The sequence below is a fragment of the Hyperolius riggenbachi genome, chromosome 3, assembly GCF_040937935.1.
Source record: "Hyperolius riggenbachi isolate aHypRig1 chromosome 3, aHypRig1.pri, whole genome shotgun sequence".
Lineage (NCBI taxonomy): Eukaryota > Metazoa > Chordata > Amphibia > Anura > Hyperoliidae > Hyperolius > Hyperolius riggenbachi.
In genome coordinates, this window is record NC_090648.1 from 260,737,755 (window position 1) to 260,760,458 (window position 22,704).

Here is a 22,704-nt window from a genome sequence, read left to right on the forward strand (position 1 = left end):
GAACGGAGGGGTTGGCCCTAGAGCTGCGCAGCCGCATTCGCGGCCAGGCGGACTGCGCAGCCGCGGCCAGAGGAAGCGGCCATCTTTGGAGGGGAAGGAGAGCCCGACCCCGGCCGTGGGGTCGGGAGCCGGCCGGGGGGGATAATGAGCGGGGGACCCGGCGGCGCTGCACGGAGGGCGCGGACGGCGTCCTCCGTGCCTGAAACTTAGAGGCAGGTAATTAACTTTTTTTTACGTAGTTGGCCTCGTAAGTCCTTTAAAGAAGTATTTAATCCCTTGCTGATTTTACTATTTTTCCCTCTGACCAAGAAATGGCCAAATATTTGTAATAGTAGGTTTATTGTAACTTTGAGAGACTGAATAATAAATAAAAAACCCTCAAAAGCCCAGTTCCCCAAATACAGAATTTGATGTGCATTGTAATGAGTGAAATAAGTATTTGATCCCCTATTAAAAGATGACTCAGTACTTGATGGCAAACCCCTTGTTGGCAATCACAGAGTTAATGTTTCTTGTAGTTGGCCAGCAGGTTTGCACACATTTCGGGAGGGATTTTTGCTCACTCCTTTTTTCAGATCCTCTCCAAGTCACTTAGGTTTCCAGAATGATGTTTGCAACTCTAGCCTTCAGTTTCCTCCACAGATTTTTTTTTATTGGATTAAAGGAATACTTAAGTCATCAAAAAAATGACTTCTACTCACCCGGGGCTCTCCTCAGCCCCCTGCAGCTGAACGGTGCCCTCGCCGTGTCCCTCCGATGCGCCTGGACTCGTCGGCGGGCACTTCCATTTTGGCCGTCACCGGCCGACAGGCTGGGAACACGGCTTATTAGCCGCGTTCCCAGCCGCAATAGCATTATAGATGGTGCTATTGTGGCCGGGAACGAGGCTAATAAGCCGCGTTCCCAGCCTGTCGGCCGGTGACGGCCAAACCGGAAATGCGAGTCCAGGCGCATGGGAGGGACACGGCGAGGGCACTGCTCAGCTGCAGGGGGCTGAGGAGAGCCCCGGGTGAGAAGAAGTCATTTTTTTTTGATGACTTAAGTATTCCTTTAAGGCCTGAAGGCTCATTAGGCTAACTCAGGAACCACTCCTTTGTTGTGTTTTGGGTAATTGTCATGCTGGAATACCCATCCCGACCCAGGGAAGGGAAGGAGGTGCTTAACAAAGATTTGACAGCCCTGTCCATTGTCCCTGTGATGCGGCGAAGGTGTCCTATCCCCTTCGCAGAAAACACCCCCAAAACATAATGTGTTCACCTTCATGTTTGATGGTGAGGATGGTGTTCTTGGGGCCATAGGCAGCATTCCTCCTCCTCCAAATGCAGCAAGTTGAATTGATGCCAAACAGCTCAATTTTGTTCTCATCTGACCACAACACTTTTACCCAGTTCTCCTTTGGAACAGGTGTACATTGGCGGCCTGGAGATGGGCCTGTATATGTGCTGTCTAGAGCAGGGGGCCTTGTGGGCTCTGCAAGATTTGATTCCTTCACAGCGTAGTGTGTTTTCTTGGTGACAATGGTCCTAGCTGCCCTGAGATCACTGTCAAGTTCCCCTCTAGTTGGCAGCTGTTTTGTCACTGTAACTCCACAAGGTGAGATAATCTTGTAGGCAGTCCAGTTTTGTGCAGGTCTCAAATTTTGTCCCTGATTTACTTGGACAGCCCTTTGGTCTTGGTCATGGTGGCTAATTTGGAATCTGATTGATTGCTTCAGTGGAGAGGTGTCTTTTATACAGATCCTGTTACAAGCTGGGATTACGAGCCTCCCTTACAAAGGGTGCTCCTAATCTAAGCTTGCTGTGCATGAATGGAATAAGTATTTATAAATATATGTTCACTGCATGCAGGTAACAAGTTTAGATTAGGAGCACCCTTTGTAAGGGAGGCTCGTAATCCCAGCTTGTAACAGGATCTGTATAAAAGTCACCTCTCCACTGAAGCAATCAATCAGATTGTAAGTATACTTATAAATACTTATTCCATTCATGCACAAAGTACACAAAGCTCTCACTTTGGGGCATTGGGTTTTTGAAGGTTCTTTGTTGTTGGGTTTTTGAAGGTTCTTTGTTGTTAATGTCTCTCACACCTACAATAAATTTACCAATAACAATTATAGACTGGTCATATCTTGGCCAGAGGGCAAATGAGCAAAATCAGCAGGGGATCAAACATTTCTTTTCTTCACTATATAACAGAGTAAAATATAAATGTAAAATAGGTGTTCCACATACCAAATACTCGGATTCAATTCCTGTTGCTTGTAAGAGTCAAAATCATCTCGCAAAATAACACCTTCACTATGAATTTCAGCTGTAAGAACAACATTTATGCAGTACATTAAACATTCAATTCAAATGCTAAAATGTACAAGAATACAGATGAAGGTCAGTGCATTGTGCTGATAAAAATCTACTTCTGTAAACTTGTTTTTAACCTTCTTTAGAACTCTACAAACATATTTCAGCCCCCAGCCATTTAGTACACAGAAAGTTAAATATTTGTATTCTATAAATACATTCACATTATTTAATTTATTTTTGCTTAAAGTAGCCCTGTATCAAACTTGCCAATGTGCTCACAATAGGTAAACAGCTTTACCACCCGCTTGTAGAACTCATTTTCGAAAACGAAGCTATAAGGAACTATTTCAGGTCACTATGTAGTCAGGACTTAAACTACCTCAGATCTCTTGTGCCAAAACAACTGAATCTAGTAGCTGATCAGCTTCTCATAGCCCGCCAGCCCAATGTGTTACAGATCAGCTACTTTTTAGTGATCAGCAATCCTAAATACTAGCCAATCAGCTATTGATAGCCGATCAGCTGGTAAAACCCCAAACTGCTCACTGAACTAATAACCGATTGATTAGTAATAGCCAGAACTTAGAGTCCATTGTTTCCAAAGCCTGTACTCACAGCCCCCAACAGTACATATTTGCAAGTAACATGACATATGCACAGAGGAGGTATTTGGTTCTTCAACTATGTAGATTAACTAACTTTGTGGAGTTCCCCAAGAAATTAACTATTGGTAGGTCATGGGGACAGGTTTGAAAACAGCATTCTAGTCAATCAACTAGTGACAGCTGACTGACTAGAAAATTGGGCGCTCAGCTGACTACCTCGGCGCCATACACCGTAATAAACATTGCATTATATTAGAGCACCTACAAGTGCCCAATGCACCTGATTCATCACATCCCCCTCCAGGTAGAGGTCAAGAAAGAGAATTAGAAGTGTTAGCACCACACAACCTCCCAATGACAGCAGGGGCCCAGGCAGCTATCATGATGTGGGTTGTAAGAGTCAGTTAGTTTGTTCTGCCTACAGAACAAAGCCAAGACATCATTGCTGGAACTTCAGCAGCCCACATGAGTAGCATGGGGAGGGGTATTGGGGGGATGGATTCCCTCATTAGTGCTAGTTAAGCCAGTGGGAGGGTGACAATTTACTAGAAAATGCAGTTTGGCTTTGATCACTTACCCAGATTTGGACGTAAAGGTGCTTCTGTTGGCGCTTAAAGGATAAAAAAAAAATATTTAGAAATTTACAACAAAAATATTTTAGGTTTAATATGAAAGAATGTTAAAACAGCACTAGGTGGGTTACAACAACAGTCAAGATTAAATGATGAACTATTCCAATGGCCAGACTGCCTGGTCAAAGGGTAGAAAGGGGAGAAAGACCTCCTGCTTCTTAAGTTAGCTGTCAGCATTGATCATTTTTGACACATCATGTTTGGTGTTGAAAGGCAACCTTTATAAAATCATAAAAGTGAAAATTTAGCATTAATGCTTTAGCTTATTGCTAAATATATTCCCCCTGCAACTAACCACAATCCTTTCAGTATGTTTAAAGATACCTATCGGCATGATATTTTGGTCAGCTGAAATGACAGATGGGCCTCTCTGCTGCAAGAAAAATATTGCATTTACTGAACAAATGCTCTTTTTGTCAGCCTAAACCCTGGTTCACCAGGAATAATTCTTAATGGCAAGTGTTGGGTTAGTGACGTTTCTATGGTAATGTCACTGTTTAGCGAACAGAGGAATTTGATTCCCTGTTGCATCATGTTCGTTTCAAGCAAAGTTTGTTAAAGCTTGATAAACAGGGTCAATTAACTTATGTTTTATGTCTATGTCAAGCTTTATGTTAAAGAAGAACTACTGTATATCCCAGGATTGAACTTAATTCCAATCAGTAGCTGATACCCCCTTTTCCGAGATAAATCTTTACATTTTCTTGAGTAGATCATCAGGGGGGTCTGTATGGCTGATACTGTGGTGAAACCCCTCCCACAGTGTGATGTAATGGCCATAGTCCTGACAGTTTGATGTCTGTGAACCTTGTTGCTTGTGGGAAATAACAGCAATATTTCCTCTGTCCATAAAACTCTCAGTAAATGAACATTCCACACAGATTACCTGGCAGAAATCAAGATATCGCCACCAGTGATACATTTCGGAACGTAAATCAGGGAGAGGAAATGTTTTGCAATGGGCAAACATTGACTAAATAATATATAAAGTAATATTGTAAAAAATAAGTAATTTTGTTTAGTCATTTTTACTACAGTTCCTTTGCTGTAACTGTAATGTTACCTAGTCTGGGATATTAATATCGGACTCACCTCAGGAGTACCTAGTATAAGTCTGCTTTTCCACTGGACATCTAAACTAGTGTGCAAAATGCACCACAGGACTTTCTCTGATGGAAACAGGGTAAATGCTGCATTAGTGGGTGAATCACTAACACAATGCAAATTAATGTTCTTGTGGCAGAACATTTCTACAGCTTAGTAATAGACTTAGTTCACCCTTTGAGATGTTTGATTGTTAGTAAAAATGGATCGAAGATTATGCCATTACTTACACATTTTGAATGGTTTAATGCAGCAATTCCAGGTAAATTCTTGAAAAATCAGTTATTTGAACGAAGAACAATTCAAAAAAACTTTCAGTCAAAAAATGTGGGTGTTCCATAGCTAGGCAAAACTTCTGCACCTTGCTAGGCACACATTCAATCCAGCCACCTCCACCTTCCACTGCAAGCATATTAACTGTTTGTTGCCAACAATGCAGCTACAGTAGATTCTTACCATTATGAGAGGGAGGGGGCAGTAGGGGTCAGGTGATCTGACCTTCCCGGACATGTTGTTGATGATAGGATAGAGGTGGTACTCTAAACCATCTTTCTCCAGTAAAACTGTACTATCTTAACATTGTTGGGGGAAAGTACAGGTGTGCAATGCACATAACTCTTTGCAATATCAGTTAATGCAAATTTACTATCATATGCTGTAAAAAAGTGAACTTCAGGTTAATTTACTGTATATTGTAAATACTCGCATAAAAGCTGAATTTTTCAGCACACAAAATATGTTGAAAAGTCCCCCCTTCGTGTTAGACATGAGTCACTTTGTTTAGCGTGGTGCACCAAGAGCAGGATCGTGGAGCCAGCAGTGTCAGCTGACTGTGCTCTCTTCTGTGTCTGTCTCCATCCAAACACGGTGAGTGCGGCAGTGTGCTGTACAACACTGATCTGTGCTTCCGGCTTGTGGAGCGGAGCGTGCAGCAGTATGTCAGCGTTTAGCTTCTCTGTCACACTTGCTGTGTCTTATATCTATGATGCCACCTAGTGGACATACTAAGACACAGCGAGTGCTTCAGAGAGGCAAGAAGGAATCCCTGATCGTTGCACCAGCACTGACACACTGTTGCACACTCTACTCCACATGCTGGAAGCACAGTTGAGCCTTGTACAGCAAAACACTCTATGTTGCAAGAGGGATGGGGGGCTCTGACGCAGGTCAGTCTTGTACACTGACTTGTGTCTGTGCCCGCATCCCTTCATGCCAGGTCAGACCTGACAAGGCAGGTTAGAAATCATAAAATAACTTTTAAAAAGAACGTATCAGTCTTTAGTAAATACATTTACAAAAGTTATAAAGGTCCAGTATATAGATGGCAAGCTGAAAAAAAAATGTATTGGACCAAAAGCCTGTGCTTATAATCTATTCAGTTAGCCAGTAATTGGTATCAGCCTTATTCTAAACTTTCTGCTTTAACTGCAAGAGTGAAATTCCTTACCACAATAAAATCACACTTTCTTGCTGCCTTGTCAGTACCTTTCTTCAAGGTTGATTTTTTATTGAAATGTGTAAGTTTAGCCTGGAGGGTGTCACACAGATCTGACTTTCTTCTATGACAGCTTTTAAAAATGGCAAGCAGCATTTAGTACCTGATTTACAGAACAAAGCTCAGGTAAAAATGGGCTTCAGAGGCATCAAAGTTATTTTCCTATCTTCAGCAAAGGGAATAAATAGCTACTGAAAAAATATTATGAAGAATATTTCCAACAGTTATCCATGTCAATAAGAAAGTGTTATAAACATTGAAAAAATTATTAAAGTAAATATTTTCCATTAAATGAAAAACATCCATGTGCTAACAGTGGCCTCAATTCACTAAGCCTTATCAAACACTTTATCAAACGTTTGATAATTTACCTCATGGGTAAAATCTAATTTTGAATTTACTAAGGTGTTATAGATTTATTGAACATTTCATCGATAAAACATTTGATTAAATATATAACACCTTAGTGAATTCAAAATTAGATTTTACCCATGAGGTAAATTATCAAACGTTTGATAAAATGTTTGATAAAGCTTAGTGAATTGAGGCCAGTGTGTACAGGATTGTAAATTACACTCTCACAATGAACATGTATTGATTACACGCACAGGTTGAGGACATTGCTATACTGGGTTACATACTGCTGGACTTGGGTGGCTAGTTTTTTTTTGCTTTTTATGTGCCATTTTTATGTATGCAGGATTGGAATATATTTATTTACAAATCCCTACCTGTCAGAAGAGCAGATAATCAATTCAAATGATAAAAAGGGCGATTACCTGTATTGAATGCAAACTACTTTGATCTCCTTTTAGCCTTTTTTGACATCCATCTCAGTTACTTTAGGCACATTGCACATAAATATTAGTATGTTACACTCCTACAATATAATTTGTTTTCCTTGAGAGAATCAGTACTAGAGTATCTTATAAGAGTATCTAGAGTATCTTATAAGAGGATAAGAGAGGGAATAACTGTCCAGGCAGTGCTGGCTGCAAAACCAGTGTTTATTAGCCAGTATGAGCACTACACTACTGGTCCTTCATCATTAGCCCCATAATATGTAGTGTGTGTCCATATACTGCCTAATAAACACTGGTTTTGCAGCCAGTTCTGTACCAACTTTTTCCTCCTTCTCTTGTCCCAGGGACAGGATAGCCTCATGAGGAGAGGCACTGGCAGAATTGGGATTCCAGTACTCAATGTGGATGCAGTGGAGAAACCACTGAGCGGATCATTCAGAAACAGCCTTATCAGTCTGCAGCCTTATCAGTCTGCAGACAGACTTTACACACGCACTACTGTCGTGAGAACGACCGCCCAGCGGGAGGGTCTGACGGACCTGTCGTTCTCTGTAGTAGTGCCTGTGTACGCACCTTCTGACTGATAAATACAGACAGAAACATGGGGCCACCGTGTGGAGAGGTAGAAAAAATATATAAGATTTTCTCACCTGGGGTGCACAATATTGAGATCATAAGCTATGATCATAACTTGGAAATATTGTAATCGTCGTTCTCTGTAGTAGTGCGTGTGTACGCACCTAGAGAAGTTATCAGTTCAATGTTTTTGCAGAAGTAAGATAAAGTCCGTCCTTTGAAGATAGGATGGAACTGCTGTAAACTGGACATGGATGTCTCTCCTCATCAGCTCCTCATATCTACACATTATTCTTTGTGCTGGTAAGTTGAACGTCTCCATATTTAGTGTCTAATCTTTATAGTAAAGAATTTAGAGAGGTATAATTTAGAGTGATGATCTAAATCTTAGGCCCATTACTATGCTCCAAGAAATGAAAACAGGAACATTTTATAATCTGTCTGTTCATACTCCTTATTTATATTAGCAAAAAAATGTATTCCCCTTCTTTTGATCATCAAATATATGAACTTTCTAACACTCCATTCAGTATATTAAGAAGAAGAATTTGGAAAAAGACTCATCTATTGGCTCCAAAGCATAATCTTCACATTATTTTTTAAGTTGGCCAATAAATAATATCCTCTTCATTCAAAATTTCCTGTTTATACTACAAAAGTATAAACCAGTATACATTTTAGTCTATCTTCTGTAAATCATAAGGGACAACAAAACCAGTATGACTAATATCTGAGGTGTATAGCAATGTGAAGTCGTGCTGTAACTGACAAACAAAATGCCATAAAACTGAATACTGCTACTAATTTACAGGACATGTTAATACTTAATAAGTTCCCTGTGAATGTCTTGTTTTCCCATTACATATTATTAACTAGTAATTATATTATAAACAAGGCCAATTCCCCAAACCCTGGCCTGGCATGACAGCTGATTGATATTCTACTTTGATATTTGTTGCAGGCCTTTTTTCCCTGGCATGTTTGTGTCTTCCATTAGCCTTAAAGCTGAAGTCCCTTGGTCCCTCATTAGTAAAGATAAAAGATAACAGATCCACTGATTGGGAGAGGACAAGTGCCTTAAGCGTATATAAAAAGCAGAGCTAGGGTCGACTTTGATCAATAAAATAATTCCCCACAATGAATATCAGAGATATGAAAAAATGTAAAAGACAACATGTCCATGAAAATTTAATAAGCATAATCTCTTACCTCCTTGTTCACACAGCTGTTGTGCAAGGGCATCTTTAAATATAACCTGGCCTCTATGTGTTGCGGTAGCCCTGTAAACAAAAGTAAAACAGTCAGAGAACAGAGTAAATAAACATAATTTCAATATCATATCATACAAGTCATGATACTAGAAAACATATTGTCAGCATACCTTAGCAATCGTGTTATTGCTATTCATGGTCCTTGTCAACACATAACCCTGCTTTGCTCAAATTCTTTCAGTGAGCATCAAAAATGGAAAGTGAAATATAAAATAAATGAAGGTAACCAATCACAAGTCTTGTTCCAGTAATCAATCTGCTCTAAATTCATGAAAAGTAATGCACATGGTGAAGGAGAATTCAGCTGTTTGCTTTGATTGCTCTTATTCTCTTTTCCACTGAAAAGGCCAAGCTACACATGAACTCAGATACAAGATTCCCTATTAGAGTTCAGTCTGCTACTGTGGTATATTGATATTGAACTGAATAGTTCCAACTACGCAGAGGCTTTTATCTGTATCTTTATTCTCTTTTTCTTTATATTTACTGTCAACATATCCATTCATGCTATTAGAGCAATCACCAAGTTATTGACACAAGCTATTATCAGAATCAGTGCACTGTTGGTGTATTCCCTTGAGCAGTAAATGTTATCAGACTCTGAATGCAAGATTATACACTGCATATCTGAAGGTTAAGTGTGCACTTATGCAACTGAATATATTTTAATAACATATTATTATATGAATCAAAGACAGCAGCTGAAAATGCTATAATAACACTATGACAGGTAAGACTGCAGCTGCAAAAATAAAAAAACATCACAATAAAAAAAAAAAAATGACATAACAAAATGACTTCCTAGACAACTTTAAGAACCAAACGTCAGATCATATCTCTTTCATAAGGCAAATATACAGTGGAGGAAATAATTATTTGACCCCCTCACTGATTTTGTAAGTTTGTCCAGTGACAAAGAAATGAAAAGTCTCAGAACAGTATCATTTCAATGGTAGGTTTATTTTAACAGTGGCAGATAGCACATCAAAAGGATAATCGAAAAAAATAACCTTAAATAAAAGATAGCAACTGATTTGCATTTTATTGAGTGAAATAGGTTTTTGAACCCCTACCAACCATTAATAGTTCTGGCTCCCACAGAGTGGTTAGACACTTCTACTCAATTAGTCACCCTCATTAAGGACACCTGTCTTAACTAGTCACCTGTATAAAAGACACCTGTCCACAGAATCAAGCAGACTCCAAACTCTCCGACATGGGAAAGACCAAAGAGCTGTCCAAGGATGTCAGAGACAAAATTGTAGACCTGCACAAGGCTGGAATGGGCTACAAAACCATTAGCAAGAAGCTGGGAGAGAAGGTGACAACTGTTGGTGCGATTGTTCGAAAATGGAAGGAGCACAAAATGACCATCAATCGACCTCGCTCTGGGGCTCCACGCAAGATCTCACCTCGTGGGGTGTCAATGGTTCTGAGAAAGGTGAAAAAGCATCCTAGAACTACACGGGAGGAGTTCGTGAATGACCTCAAATTAGCAGGGACCACAGTCACCAAGAAACCCATTGGAAACACATTACACCTCAATGGATTAAAATCCTGCAGGGCTCGCAAGGTCCCCCTGCTCAAGAAGGCACATGTGCAGGCCCGTCTGAAGTTTGCCAATGAACACCCGAATGATTCTGTGAGTGACTGGGAGAAGGTGCTGTGGTCTGATGAGACCAAAATAGAGCTCTTTGGCATTAACTCAACTCGCTGTGTTTGGAGGAAGAAAAATACTGCCTATGACCCCCAAAACACCATCCCCACCGTCAAGCATGGGGATGGAAACATTTTGCTTTGGGGGTGTTTTTCTGCTAAGGGCACAGGACAACTTAATCGCATTAACGGGAAAATGGACGGAGCCATGTATCATGAAATCCTGAACGACAACCTCCTTCCCTCTGCCAGGAAACTGAAAATGGGTCGTGGATGGGTGTTCCAGCATGACAATGACCCAAAACATACAGCAAAGGCAACAAAGGAGTGGCTCAAGAAGAAGCACATTAAGGTCATGGAGTGGCCTAGTCAGTCTCCGGACCTTAATCCAATAGAAAACCTATGGAGGGAGCTCAAGCTCAGAGTTGCACAGAGACAACCTCGAAACCTTAGGGATTTAGAGATGATCTGCAAAGAGGAGTGGACCAACATTCCTCCTAAAATGTGTGCAAACTTGGTCATCAATTACAAGAAACGTTTGACCTCTGTGCTTGCAAACAAGGGTTTTTCCACTAAGTATTAAGTCTTTTATTGTTAGAGGGTTCAAAAACTTATTTCACTCAATGAAATGCAAATCAGTTGCTATCTTTTATTTAAGGTTATTTTTTCGATTTTCCTTTTGATGTGCTATCTGCCACTGTTAAAATTAACCTACCATTGAAATGATACTGTTCTGAGACTTTTCATTTCTTTGTCATTGGACAAACTTACAAAATCAGTGAGGGGTCAAATAATTATTTCCTCCACTGTAAGCATGATCTAATAAAAACACATACACACATACATTATACTCTTCACACAGCTATTCTTATTTTGCAAATCAGTGCATACATATGTTGTGTTAGTTATACTGACATAATAAAGATTTGTGTAACGGTCAGTCGACCGCACGTCACCGATGGCACCAACTCCTGCCCTGCTAGGCTGCGGAAGGGCAGGTGGTAGTCTAATACAAGCCGGGTCAGTGTAGGTCTCAGTAGGCTAAGGTACAACAGGGCGAGACAGAGAATGGTCTAAAACAAGCCGGGTCAAACACTGGTATCAGATGGCTGCAGTACAAGGGACAAGACAGAGAGTGGTCTTTATACAAGCCGGGTCAAACACTGGTATCAGATGGCTGCAGTACAAGGGACAAGACAGAGAGTGGTCTTTATACAAGCCGGGTCAAACACTGGTATCAGATATGTGGATCAGGCCTGGGACTGAGTCACAGCAGCCAGAGCCCAGGCTGAACTAGCCAAGAGTCACGCTGGGACTCAGCAACCAGAAGCTAGCTGGGTACACTAGTAACACTGGAGCAAGCTAAACACTAACCTACAAGCGGCAAAATACACGCTATAACAGGCGTGCAGCCGCGTTCCGGAAATCCTTATAAAGCCTCCGCAAGCGTCATTTCCGACGCGTCAGACGCGTACGTTCCGTCGCGTCATTTCCGGAAGACCTGCCGCCTCCTCCCATAGGTCGGATGCGTACGTCCTGCGCGTCCTCCGGAACGCACGCCTCTGCCTGCAGCCGCAGGCTGAGACGGCGTGGAACGCAAGCCGGAAGAGCCCGGCTCGTCGCAGGCACGAAGGGCAGGTTGTATTGTTACACTACCCCCCCTCCGAGGAGTGCCCTCCGGGCACTCTACCCCTGGTTTGTTAGGGAAATTCGTATGAAATTCCCGAACCAAATCTTGGGCATGTACCTGCCTCGCCGGAATCCAGCACCTCTCTTCCGGCCCGTACCCTTTCCAGTCGACCAGGTACTGCAACGAGTTTCTAACCCTTCTTGAGTCCAGAATTCTCTCCACCTCGTACTCTGTCTCCCCTAACACTGACACAGGAGGTGGCGGGGACGTGGTGGTCTGAGACCCTTTAGCTGGCTTCAGTAAGGACACATGAAAAGAATTCCCGATTCTGAGGGAGTCAGGTAATTTAACCTTATATGCCACTTCATTCAATTTCCTGATGATAGGGAACGGTCCGATAAACCCGTGGACCTAACTTGGGCGTAGGTTGCCGTAACGGGATGTACTTGGTGGACACCCAGACTAGATCTCCTGGAGACAAATCCGGTTCCCGTGACCGACGCTTGTCAAAGGCGCGCTTCTGTTTGTCTACCGCCTTGCCCAAGCTCACCCGAACCTGTTTCCATATTTTCGCCATATGGGTGACCCAATTCTCAACGGTGGGGAGATTCGAAGGAATCCCTGAAAGTGGAGAAAACTTGGGGCTCAGCCCGGTAACCACCTGAAATGGGGACATGCCTGTTGAAGAACCCACTTGGTTGTTCAGGGCAAACTCTGCGAATGGGAGGTACGCTGCCCATTCCTCCTGGTTGCTGGCTACATAGCACCGAAGGTACTGTTCTACCGACTGATTTATTCTCTCGGTCTGGCCATTGGTTTCGGGGTGGAATCCTGAAGAAAAGGACAAGGTAACCCCCAGCCGAGAGCAGAAGGCTCGCCAGAACCGAGAGACAAATTGGACTCCCCTGTCGGAGACAATTCTTTCAGGCACCCCATGAAGCCTGAACACATGAGAAATAAAAAGCTCAGCCAACTCTTTTGCTGAAGGTAATTTAATCAAAGGAACAAGATGGGTCATCTTGCTAAAACGGTCTACAATGACCCAAACAACGGTATACCCATTGGAGGCAGGAAGGTCCACAATAAAATCCATGGATATTTCAGACCAGGGTCGAGATGGAATAGGTAGAGGCTGTAACAGCCCACTAGGCGCAGTCCGGGAGACTTTACTGTGGGCACAAGTGGCACACTCCCTCACATATGCCTTAGAATCCCGAGTCAGCGATGGCCACCAAACCCAACGTGACAGCAGCTCCCTGGTCTTGCTTTCTCCCGGGTGGCCTGCTGCTTTATCTTCATGGAACTGCTGTAGGACCTTGAGCCTCCACTGGGGTGGAACGTACATCCACCCGGCAGGTTTTCCCAACGGAGCCTCACCTTGACAGGAAGAAAGAATGTTCATTAAGTCTGTGTCTGGCACTGAGGTGGACAAAGTAGCAACAACACATTGCGGGGGCACTATCGGTTCGGGAGCCCGGATTTCGGCTGAACCGGGCCTAAATGCTCGTGACAAGGCGTCTGCCTTCACATTCTTTGGGCCTGGCTTGTAAGTGATGGTGAAACGAAACCGGGAGAAAAACAGCGCCCACCTAGCCTGTCTGGGGGTCAACCTCTTGGCGGACTCGATGTACTCCAGATTCTTATGATCTGTGTACATGGTGACTGGGTGGGTAGCCCCCTCTAGCCATTGCCTCCACTCCTCGAATGCCCACTTAATTCCTAATAGCTCCCTGTTCCCGATATCATAGTTCCGCTCTGCCGGGGAAAATCTCTTGGACAGATAGGCACAGGGATGTAATTTTTCAGGGTTCCCTGAGTACTGGGAGAGGTCCGCTCCCACTCCAACCTCAGAGGCATCCACCTCCACAATGAAGGGACGAGTGACGTCTGGATGCGTGAGAATGGGTGCGGAGCAAAAGGCTTCCTTTAGGTTCTTGAAGGCCAACTGAGCTTGGAGTGACCACTGACTGGGATCGGCTCCCTTCTTAGTCAGATCGGTCAAAGGTGCCACCTTCAACGAGTATCCCTGGATAAACCTCCTATAGTAGTTGGCAAATCCCAAGAACCTCTGGAGGGCCTTGAGATTGCCGGGTTGTGGCCAGTTGAGGACTGCGGACACCTTTGCTGCATCCATGGTCAGCCCAGTGTCCGATACCACATACCCTAGAAATGGTACCTGGTTGGTCTCAAAAATACATTTCTCAAGCTTGGCGTACAAGCGATTTTCCCTCAGTTTCTGTAGGACCCTGCGGACATGGTGTCGATGTTCCGCGACGGTCGGGGAATAGATGAGAATATCATATAAATAGACGATGACGAACTTCCCGAGGAAGTCTCGAAAAACGTCGTTCACAAACTCCTGGAAGACTGCGGGAGCGTTACAGAGCCCGAACGGCATCACCAAATACTCATAATGCCCGTCGTGAGTATTAAACGCAGTCTTCCATTCGTCCCCCTGCCGCATCTGAATGAGGTTGTACGCCCCTCTCAGATCTAATTTGGTGAACACCCGGGCCCCGACCACCTGTCCAAAGAGATCCTCTATCAGCGGGAGTGGATAGCGTTTTTTTATGGTGATAGTGTTCAACCCCCTATAATCGATACAGGGTCTGAGCCCGCCATCTTTCTTCTCTACGAAGAAGAATCCCGCCCCTGCCGGAGAACTAGAGGGCCGGATGAACCCTTTCTCCAGGTTCTCCTGGATATACTCCCGCATCGCGGAGCGCTCAGGACCCGATAGACTGTACAAATGACCCCGAGGAGGCATGGTACCCGGCAAGAGATCTATCGGGCAGTCGTAGGGGCGGTGTGGTGGTAGCTTCTCCGCTGCCTGCGGTGAGAATACATCGGCAAATTCCCTGTAGGGCCCGGGCACCTGCGACGAAGTCACCCGGGTGCTGAGGACAGGCAGTGTTGCTAGGCAATTCTGGTGACAGAACCCTGACCAATTAGTGAGTTGCCCTGTACGCCAATCCAACACCGGATTGTGTTGTCTCAGCCACGGTAACCCGAGTACTAACGGCGTGGATGGCATGTTCAACAGGAAGAAAGTTATTTTCTCTACGTGCAGAGCCCCGATTTGTAGGTGCAACTCTGGGGTCCTCGCCACGGGAGTAGTTAATTCTAGCGGTGAGTCATCGATGGCTGTGACTCGCAAGGGACTTTGGAGAGGCAGCGAGGGAATATTTAGCTGGGCGGCTACCGATATATCAAGGAAGTTCCCTGCGGCCCCGCTGTCAATGAAAGCCTGCCCGGTTATCCCTTTTCCCTTCCAGTCTAAACTAAAAGGTACAAGAAAACGCTGCTCTTTAAGAGGAATTACCTGCCCGCCTGGATGAACTTCCTCAAACTCATCTAGGCGCTGGCGTTTCCCGACTTCTTCTCGGGGCAGGCGCGAACCATGTGACCGGCACCCCCACAGTAAAGGCATAGGCCTTGGGCTCGCCTGCGTGTCTTCTCGGCAGTTGATAGCTTAGATGCCCCGATCTGCATGGGTTCCTCGGTAGGCATAGGTGGGCTGAGCAAGCCCGCCACCATGGGTGCAACACCTCCCGCGCCTGACCGCTCTGCGCGTCTCTGCCGTATCCGGCGATCTACCCTGATGGCAAGGGTGATTGCCTCATCCAGTGTCTCGGCCGGAGGATAGTTGACCAGGTGGTCTTTAACTGTCTCGGACAACCCAAAGTTAAACTGATCCACCAGTGCGGGATCGTTCCATTTAGAAGCAACCGACCACCTCCTGAACTCAGACGCGTACACTTCCGCTGAGTTTTTCCCTTGTTTGAGGGCCCTGATCTTGTGGGAAGTGGTGGTGGTAATATCTGGGTCAGAGTACAGCACACCCATGGCCTGGAAGAATTCCTCCACTGAAGAGAGGGCAGGATGCCCCTGAGGAAGGCTATAGGCCCACGCCTGTGGATCCCCTTGTAGCAATGAGATCACCAGGGCTACTCTCTGTGTTTCCGTCCCCGTGGCTTGCGGCCTTACAAAGAAGTACATTATGCAAGAATTCATAAAGTTGCTAAATGTGCCCCGGTCCCCTGAAAACTTCTCTGGGAGTGGAAGTTTAGGTTCTGCAACAGGTGCAACTGGTACAATCGGTACGACAGGTAGGACGGGTGGTGGAGCTGGCGGGGCCACCGGGGGGGGCAGCAACGTCCTCTGGTTCATCTCCCAGAGGGATGGCCGCGGCCGCGGCCTGTGCTAATGGGGCCACCATGTCAGCGAGGCCCTTGACCATTGCAGACAGCTGGTCTATCTGCCTTTGCAAATCCTCCATAGAGGTGTGTATGATATCCCCTAAGGGTAAATGGGCCTGTTATAATGTAACGGTCAGTCGACCGCACGTCACCGATGGCACCAACTCCTGCCCTGCTAGGCTGCGGAAGGGCAGGTGGTAGTCTAATACAAGCCGGGTCAGTGTAGGTCTCAGTAGGCTAAGGTACAACAGGGCGAGACAGAGAATGGTCTAAAACAAGCCGGGTCAAACACTGGTATCAGATGGCTGCGGTACAAGGGACAAGACAGAGAGTGGTCTTTATACAAGCCGGGTCAAACACTGGTATCAGATGGCTGCGGTACAAGGGACAAGACAGAGAGTGGTCTTTATACAAGCCGGGTCAAACACTGGTATCAGATGGCTGCGGTACAAGGGACAAGACAGAGAGTGGTCTTTATACAAGCCGGGTCAAACACTGGTATCAGATATGTGGATCAGGCCTGGGACTGAGTCACAGCAGCCAGAGCCCAGGCTGAACTAGCCAAGAGTCACGCTGGGACTCAGCAACCAGAAGCTAGCTGGGTACACTAGTAACACTGGAGCAAGCTAAACACTAACCTACAAGCGGCAAAATACACGCTATAACAGGCGTGCAGCCGCGTTCCGGAAATCCTTATAAAGCCTCAGCAAGCGTCATTTCCGCCGCGTCAGACGCGTACGTTCCGTCGCGTCATTTCCGGAAGACCTGCCGCCTCCTCCCATAGGTCGGACGCGTACGTCCTGCGCGTCCTCCGGAACGCACGCCTCTGCCTGCAGCCACAGGCTGAGACGGCGTGGAACGCAAGCCGGAAGAGCCCGGCTCGTCGCAGGCACGAAGGGCAGGTTGTATTGTTACAATTTGTCATGAAACATAAGTAGACATGTACTGTGTGTTATCACTGTATAACCAAAAGCTAGCTAGAATAAGTTAATTTATGTATAATCTAATTTTCTGTGCAAAAAAACTAAAACAACTCCAGGCAAACTTTTTGAAAGTTTCCTTATGGTGACCATTAATGCTGAAATACTTTTACCATTTGTATATAATATGATGGACTACCTAAATTATCAGTTAAAAAAAAAGTTGTACCATCGATGGGCAACCTTAGTTTTGAAAAGAAAGATAAACTAGAGACACCGACCACCAAGTAAGGCTGATAATTTAACCACTTGAGGACCGTGGGCTTTAACCCCTTTAAGGACAAGGCACTTTTTTTCCATTCAGACCACTGCAGCTTTCACGGTTTATTGCTCGCTCATACAACCTACCACCTAAATGAATTTTGGCTCCTTTTCTTGTCACTAATAAAGCTTTCTTTTGGTGCTATTTGATTGCTGCTGCGATCTTTACTTTTTATTATATTCATCAAAAAAGACATGAATTTTGTCAAAAAAATGATTTTTTTAACTTTCTGTGCTGGCATTTTTCAAATAAAGTAAAATTTTTGTATACATGCAGCACGAAAAATGTGGACAAACATGTTTTTGATAAAAAAAAACCCATTCAGCCTATATTTATTGGTTTGGGTAAAAGTTATAGCGTTTACAAACTATGGTGCAAAAAGTGAATTTTCCCATTTTCCAGCATCTCTGACTTTTCTGACCACCTGACATGTTTCATGAGGGGCTAGAATTCCAGGATAGTATAAATTCCCCCCAAATTACCCCATTTTGGAAAGAAGACATCCCAAAGTATTCACTGAGAGGCATAGTTTTTTTTTTTTTTTAAAGAGAATTTTTATTAAATTTTTAAACAAGTAACAAATCATGTCATTTCAGAAGGTTTAGTAATTCAGCTGGGTTACATTAGATGCATTATAATTACCGTGACATCAATCAGAGCAGTGATAAAACTATCTAGATACATTCAATAGTTATTGAAGAGATATGTCTGAGGAAAGATTTACATAAGTCAGAGGTATATTGATTATAGAATCAGTGTTTGATGCGTTTCCAGCATAAGTATCACCATAATTAAGCTTGTATAAGGTCCTGTACAGTGGCCGTGATGTTAAGATTCGGGATAATGGAGTCTGTTGCTTTTACCCATCTATTCCATACTTTGTCAAATTTTTGAAACTGGTTACGTGATTGATATGTGAGTTTGTATAGTGGTAAAGCATCATTAATCAACTTTTTCCAGTTGGATAGGGAAGGTGGCACAGAAAGTTTCCAATTAAGTATTATTAATTTCCTAGCGTAGTATAGGAGTATGCGGATTAAGGACAATTGATGTTTATTACATGGAATATCTCCTATGATCCCCAGTAGGCATAATTTTAGGTCCAAAGTAATTGGTAGATTTAATGAGTCCCTCATGAAGTGCAGTACTGAGAGGCATAGTTAGTTCATAGAAGGTATTATTTTTTTGTCACAAGTAAGCAGAAAATGACACTTTGTGACAAAAAAAAAAAAAAAAGTTTCCATTTCTTCTAACTTGCGACAAAAAAAAAAATGAAATCTGCCACGGACTCACCATGCCCCTCTCTGAATACCTTGAAGTGTCTACTTTCCAAAATGGGGTCATTTGTGGGGTGTGTTTACTGTCCTGACATTTTGGGGGGTGCTAAATTGTAAGCACCCCTGTAAAGCCTAAAGGTGCTCATTGGACTTTGGGCCCCTTAGCGCAGTTAGGCTGCAAAAAAGTGCCACATATGTGGTATTGCCGTAGTATAATGTGTTTTGGGGTGTATTTTTACACATACCCATGCTGGGTGGGAGAAATATCTCTGTAAATGACAATTGTTTGATTTTATTTTACACACACTTGTCCATTTACAGAGATATTTCCCTCACTCAGCATGGATATGTGTAAAAATACACCCCAAAACACATTATACTACTTCTCCTGAGTACGGCGATACCACATGTGTGGCACTTTTTTGCACCCTAACTGCGCTAAGGGGCCCAAAGTCCTATGAGTACCTTTAGGATTTCACAGGTCATTTTTGTTTCAAGACTACTCCTCATGGTTTAGGGCCCCTAAAATGCCAGGGCAGTATAGGAACCCCACTACTGACCCCATTTTAGAAAGGAGACACACCAAGGTATTCCGTTAGGAGTATGGCGAGTTCATAGAAGATTTTATTTTTTGTCGCAAGTTAGCGGAAATTGATTTTAATTGTTTTTTTTTCACAAAGTGTCATTTTCCGCTAATTTGTGACAAAAAATAAAATCTTCTATGAACTCACCATACTCCTAATGGAATACCTTTGGGTGTCTTCTTTCTAGAATGGGGTCATTTGTGGGGTTCCTATACTGCCCTGGCATTTTAGGGGCCCTAAACCGTGAGGAGTAGTCTTGAAACCAAATGTCGCAAAATGACCTGTGAAATCCTAAAGGTACTCATTGGACTTTGGGCCCCTTAGCGTACTTAGGGTGTAAAAAAGTGCCACACATGTGGTACTGCCGTACTCAGGAGAAGTAGTATAATGTGTTTTGGGGTGTATTTTTACACATACCCATGCTGGGTGTGAGAAATATCTCTGTAAATGGACAATTGTTTGATTTGTTTTACACACAATTGTCCATTTACAGAGAGATTTCTCCCACCCAGCATGGGTATGTATAAAAATACACCCCAAAACACATTATACTACTTTTCCTGAGTATGGCGGTACCACATGTGTGACCCTTTTTTGCAGCCTAGGTGCGCTAAGGGGCCCAACGTCCTATTCACAGGTCATTTTGAGGCATTTGTTTTCTAGACTACTCCTCACGTTTAGGGCCCCTAAAATGCCAGGGCAGTATAGGAACCCCACAAGTGACCCCATTTTAGAAAGAAGACACCCCAAGGTATTCCGTTAGGTGTATGGCGAGGTCATAGAAGATTTTATTTTTTGTCACAAGTTAGTGAAAAACGACACTTTGTGAAAAAAACAATAAAAATCAATTTCTGCTAACTTTTGACAAAAGATAAAATCTTCTATGAACTTGCCATACCCCTAACAGAATACCTTGGGGTGTCTTTTTTTCTAAAATGGGGTCACTTGTGGGGTTCCTATACCGCCCTGGCATTTTACGGGCCCAAAACCGTGAGTAGTCTGGAAACCAAACGTCTCAAAATGACTGTTCAGGGGTATAAGCATCTGCAAATTTTGATGACAGGTGGTCTATGAGGGGGCGAATTTTGTGGAACTGGTCATAAGCAGGGTGGCCTTTTAGATGACAGGATGTATTGGGCCTGATCTGATGGATAGGAGTGCTAGGGGGGTGACAGGAGGTGATTGATGGGTGTCTCAGGGGGTGGTTAGAGGGGAAAATAGATGCAATCAATGCACTGGGGAGGTGATCGGAAGGGGGTCTGAGGGGGATCTGAGGGTTTGGCCGAGTGATCAGGAGCCCACACGGGGCAAATTAGGGCCTGATCTGATGGGTAGGTGTGCTAGGGGGTGACAGGAGGTGATTGATGGGTGTCTCAAGGTGTGATTAGAGGGGGGAATAGATGCAAGCAATGCACTGGCGAGGTGATTAGGGCTGGGGTCTGAGGGCGTTCTGAGTGTGTGGGCGGGTGATTGAGTACCCTAGGGGCCGATAGGGGTCTAATCTGATAGGTAGCAGTGACAGGGGGTGATTGATGGGGAATTAGTGGGTGTTTAGGGTAGAGAACAGATGTAAACACTGCACTTGGGAGGTGATCGGACGTCGGATCTGCGGGCGATCTATTGGTGTGGGTGGGTGATCAGATTGCCCGCAAGGGGCAGGTTAAGGGCTGATTGATGGGTGGCAGTGACAGGGGGTGATTGATGGGTGGCAGTGACAGGGGGTGATTAATGGGTGATTGACAGGTGATTGACAGGTGATCAGTGGGTTATTACAGGGAATAACAGATGTAAATATTGCACTGGCGAATTGATAAGGGGGGGTCTGAGGGCAATCTGAGCGTGTAGGCGGGTGATTGGGTGCCCACAAGGGGCAGATTAGGGTCTGATCTGATGGGTAACAGTGACAGGTGGTGATAGGGGGTGATTGATGGGTAATTAGTGGGTGTTTATGGTAGAGAACAGATGTAAACACTGCACTTGGGAGGTGATCTGACGTCGGATCTGCGGGCGATCTATTGGTGTGGATGGGTGATCAGATTGCCCGCAAGGGGCAGGTTAGGGGCTGATTGATGGGTGGCAGTGACAGGCGGTGATTGATGGGTGATTGATGGGTGATTGACAGGTGATTGATAGGTGATTGACATGTGATCAGGGGGATAGATGCATACAGTACACAGGGGGGGGGTATCTGGGGGGTGTGTCTGGGGAGAATCTGAGGGGTGGGGGGTGATCAGGAGGGGGCAGGGGGGGGGATAAAAAAAATAGTGTTGACAGATAGTGACAGGGAGTGATTGATGGGTGATTAGGGGTGTGATTGGGTGCAAACAGTGGTCTGGGGGGTGGGCAGGGGGGGGGTCTGAGGGGTGCTGTGGGCGATCAGGGGGCGGGGGGGAAATCAGTGTGCTTGGGTGCAGACTAGGGTGGCCGCAGCCTGCCCTGGTGTTCCCTCGGACACTGGGACCACCAGGGCAGGAGGCAGCCTGTATAATACACTTTGTATACATTACAAAGTGTATTATACACTTTGTATGCGGCGATCCGGGTGCTAGTAACCCGCCGGCGCTTCCGAACGGCCGGCGGGTTACAGCGTGAGGGGGGCGGAGCCAGTCCCCGGCGGAGTATCGCGTCACGGATGATGCGATCGCTCCGCCCATGCCCCTACAAGGACCGCCGCCTCTGGGCATGAGCTGGTCCTTGCGGGATCCACTTTCCGGCCGCCCCTGTGCAGTGAGCGGTCGTTAAGTGGTTAACACAGAGAATACACAGCAATAAAAACCCAAAAGGAATTCAAGCCATACTGACAATGTACCCCGCGTTAGACCGGAGTTAAGGGGCCCATACACTGGTCGATTTTTATAGAATCGATCGATCAGAAATCGATTGTATCAAATTCCCCATATTGATCAATTTCAATCGATTTGATCTATCTGACAGGATGGAAAATCTAGGTCGATCTGCTGCTGGCAGCAGATCGATGGCCCATAGAGTTTCATTGGATCTAATGGTCCAATAATGCATTTAGATCGATTTCCAATATATTTCATTCTGAAATCTATTGGAAATCAGTTCCTAGTGTGTGGCACACATCAGATAGATTCCTGTCAGATTGGATTTGACAGGCATCTGCCAGAGTGTTTGGCCACCTTTATGAGAAAAAAAATCACAGAGTGAGGTAGGTAATGAAGCCAAATGGCTAACTGATAATGTTTTCCCAATGTTACACCCACCTTGAAAGATGGCGTATGTCACACCAGTATTTGCTTATCTGAAAATGTAAGATGTATTTGCTGCATGAAAATACAGTTAAGACTAGTGGCTAATCCAAGCAGA

The 22,704-nt window shown here is 44.5% G+C and overlaps 1 protein-coding gene across 6 annotated transcripts in view; it reads right to left on the minus strand.

Annotated features, from left to right (window-relative positions):
• Positions 1 to 22,704, minus strand: part of RELN (reelin) — a 736,759-nt gene that overhangs the window by 343,062 nt on the left and 370,993 nt on the right. For all 6 annotated transcript variants that reach the window (XM_068276234.1, XM_068276231.1, XM_068276232.1 and 3 more), the window contains 3 exons: positions 8,725 to 8,795; positions 3,483 to 3,515; positions 2,232 to 2,310 (listed from right to left, as the gene is read on the minus strand). In XM_068276234.1, coding sequence (XP_068132335.1) covers positions 2,232 to 2,310; positions 3,483 to 3,515; positions 8,725 to 8,795 — 183 coding nt within the window. The remainder of the gene's footprint in view (positions 1 to 2,231; positions 2,311 to 3,482; positions 3,516 to 8,724; positions 8,796 to 22,704) is intronic.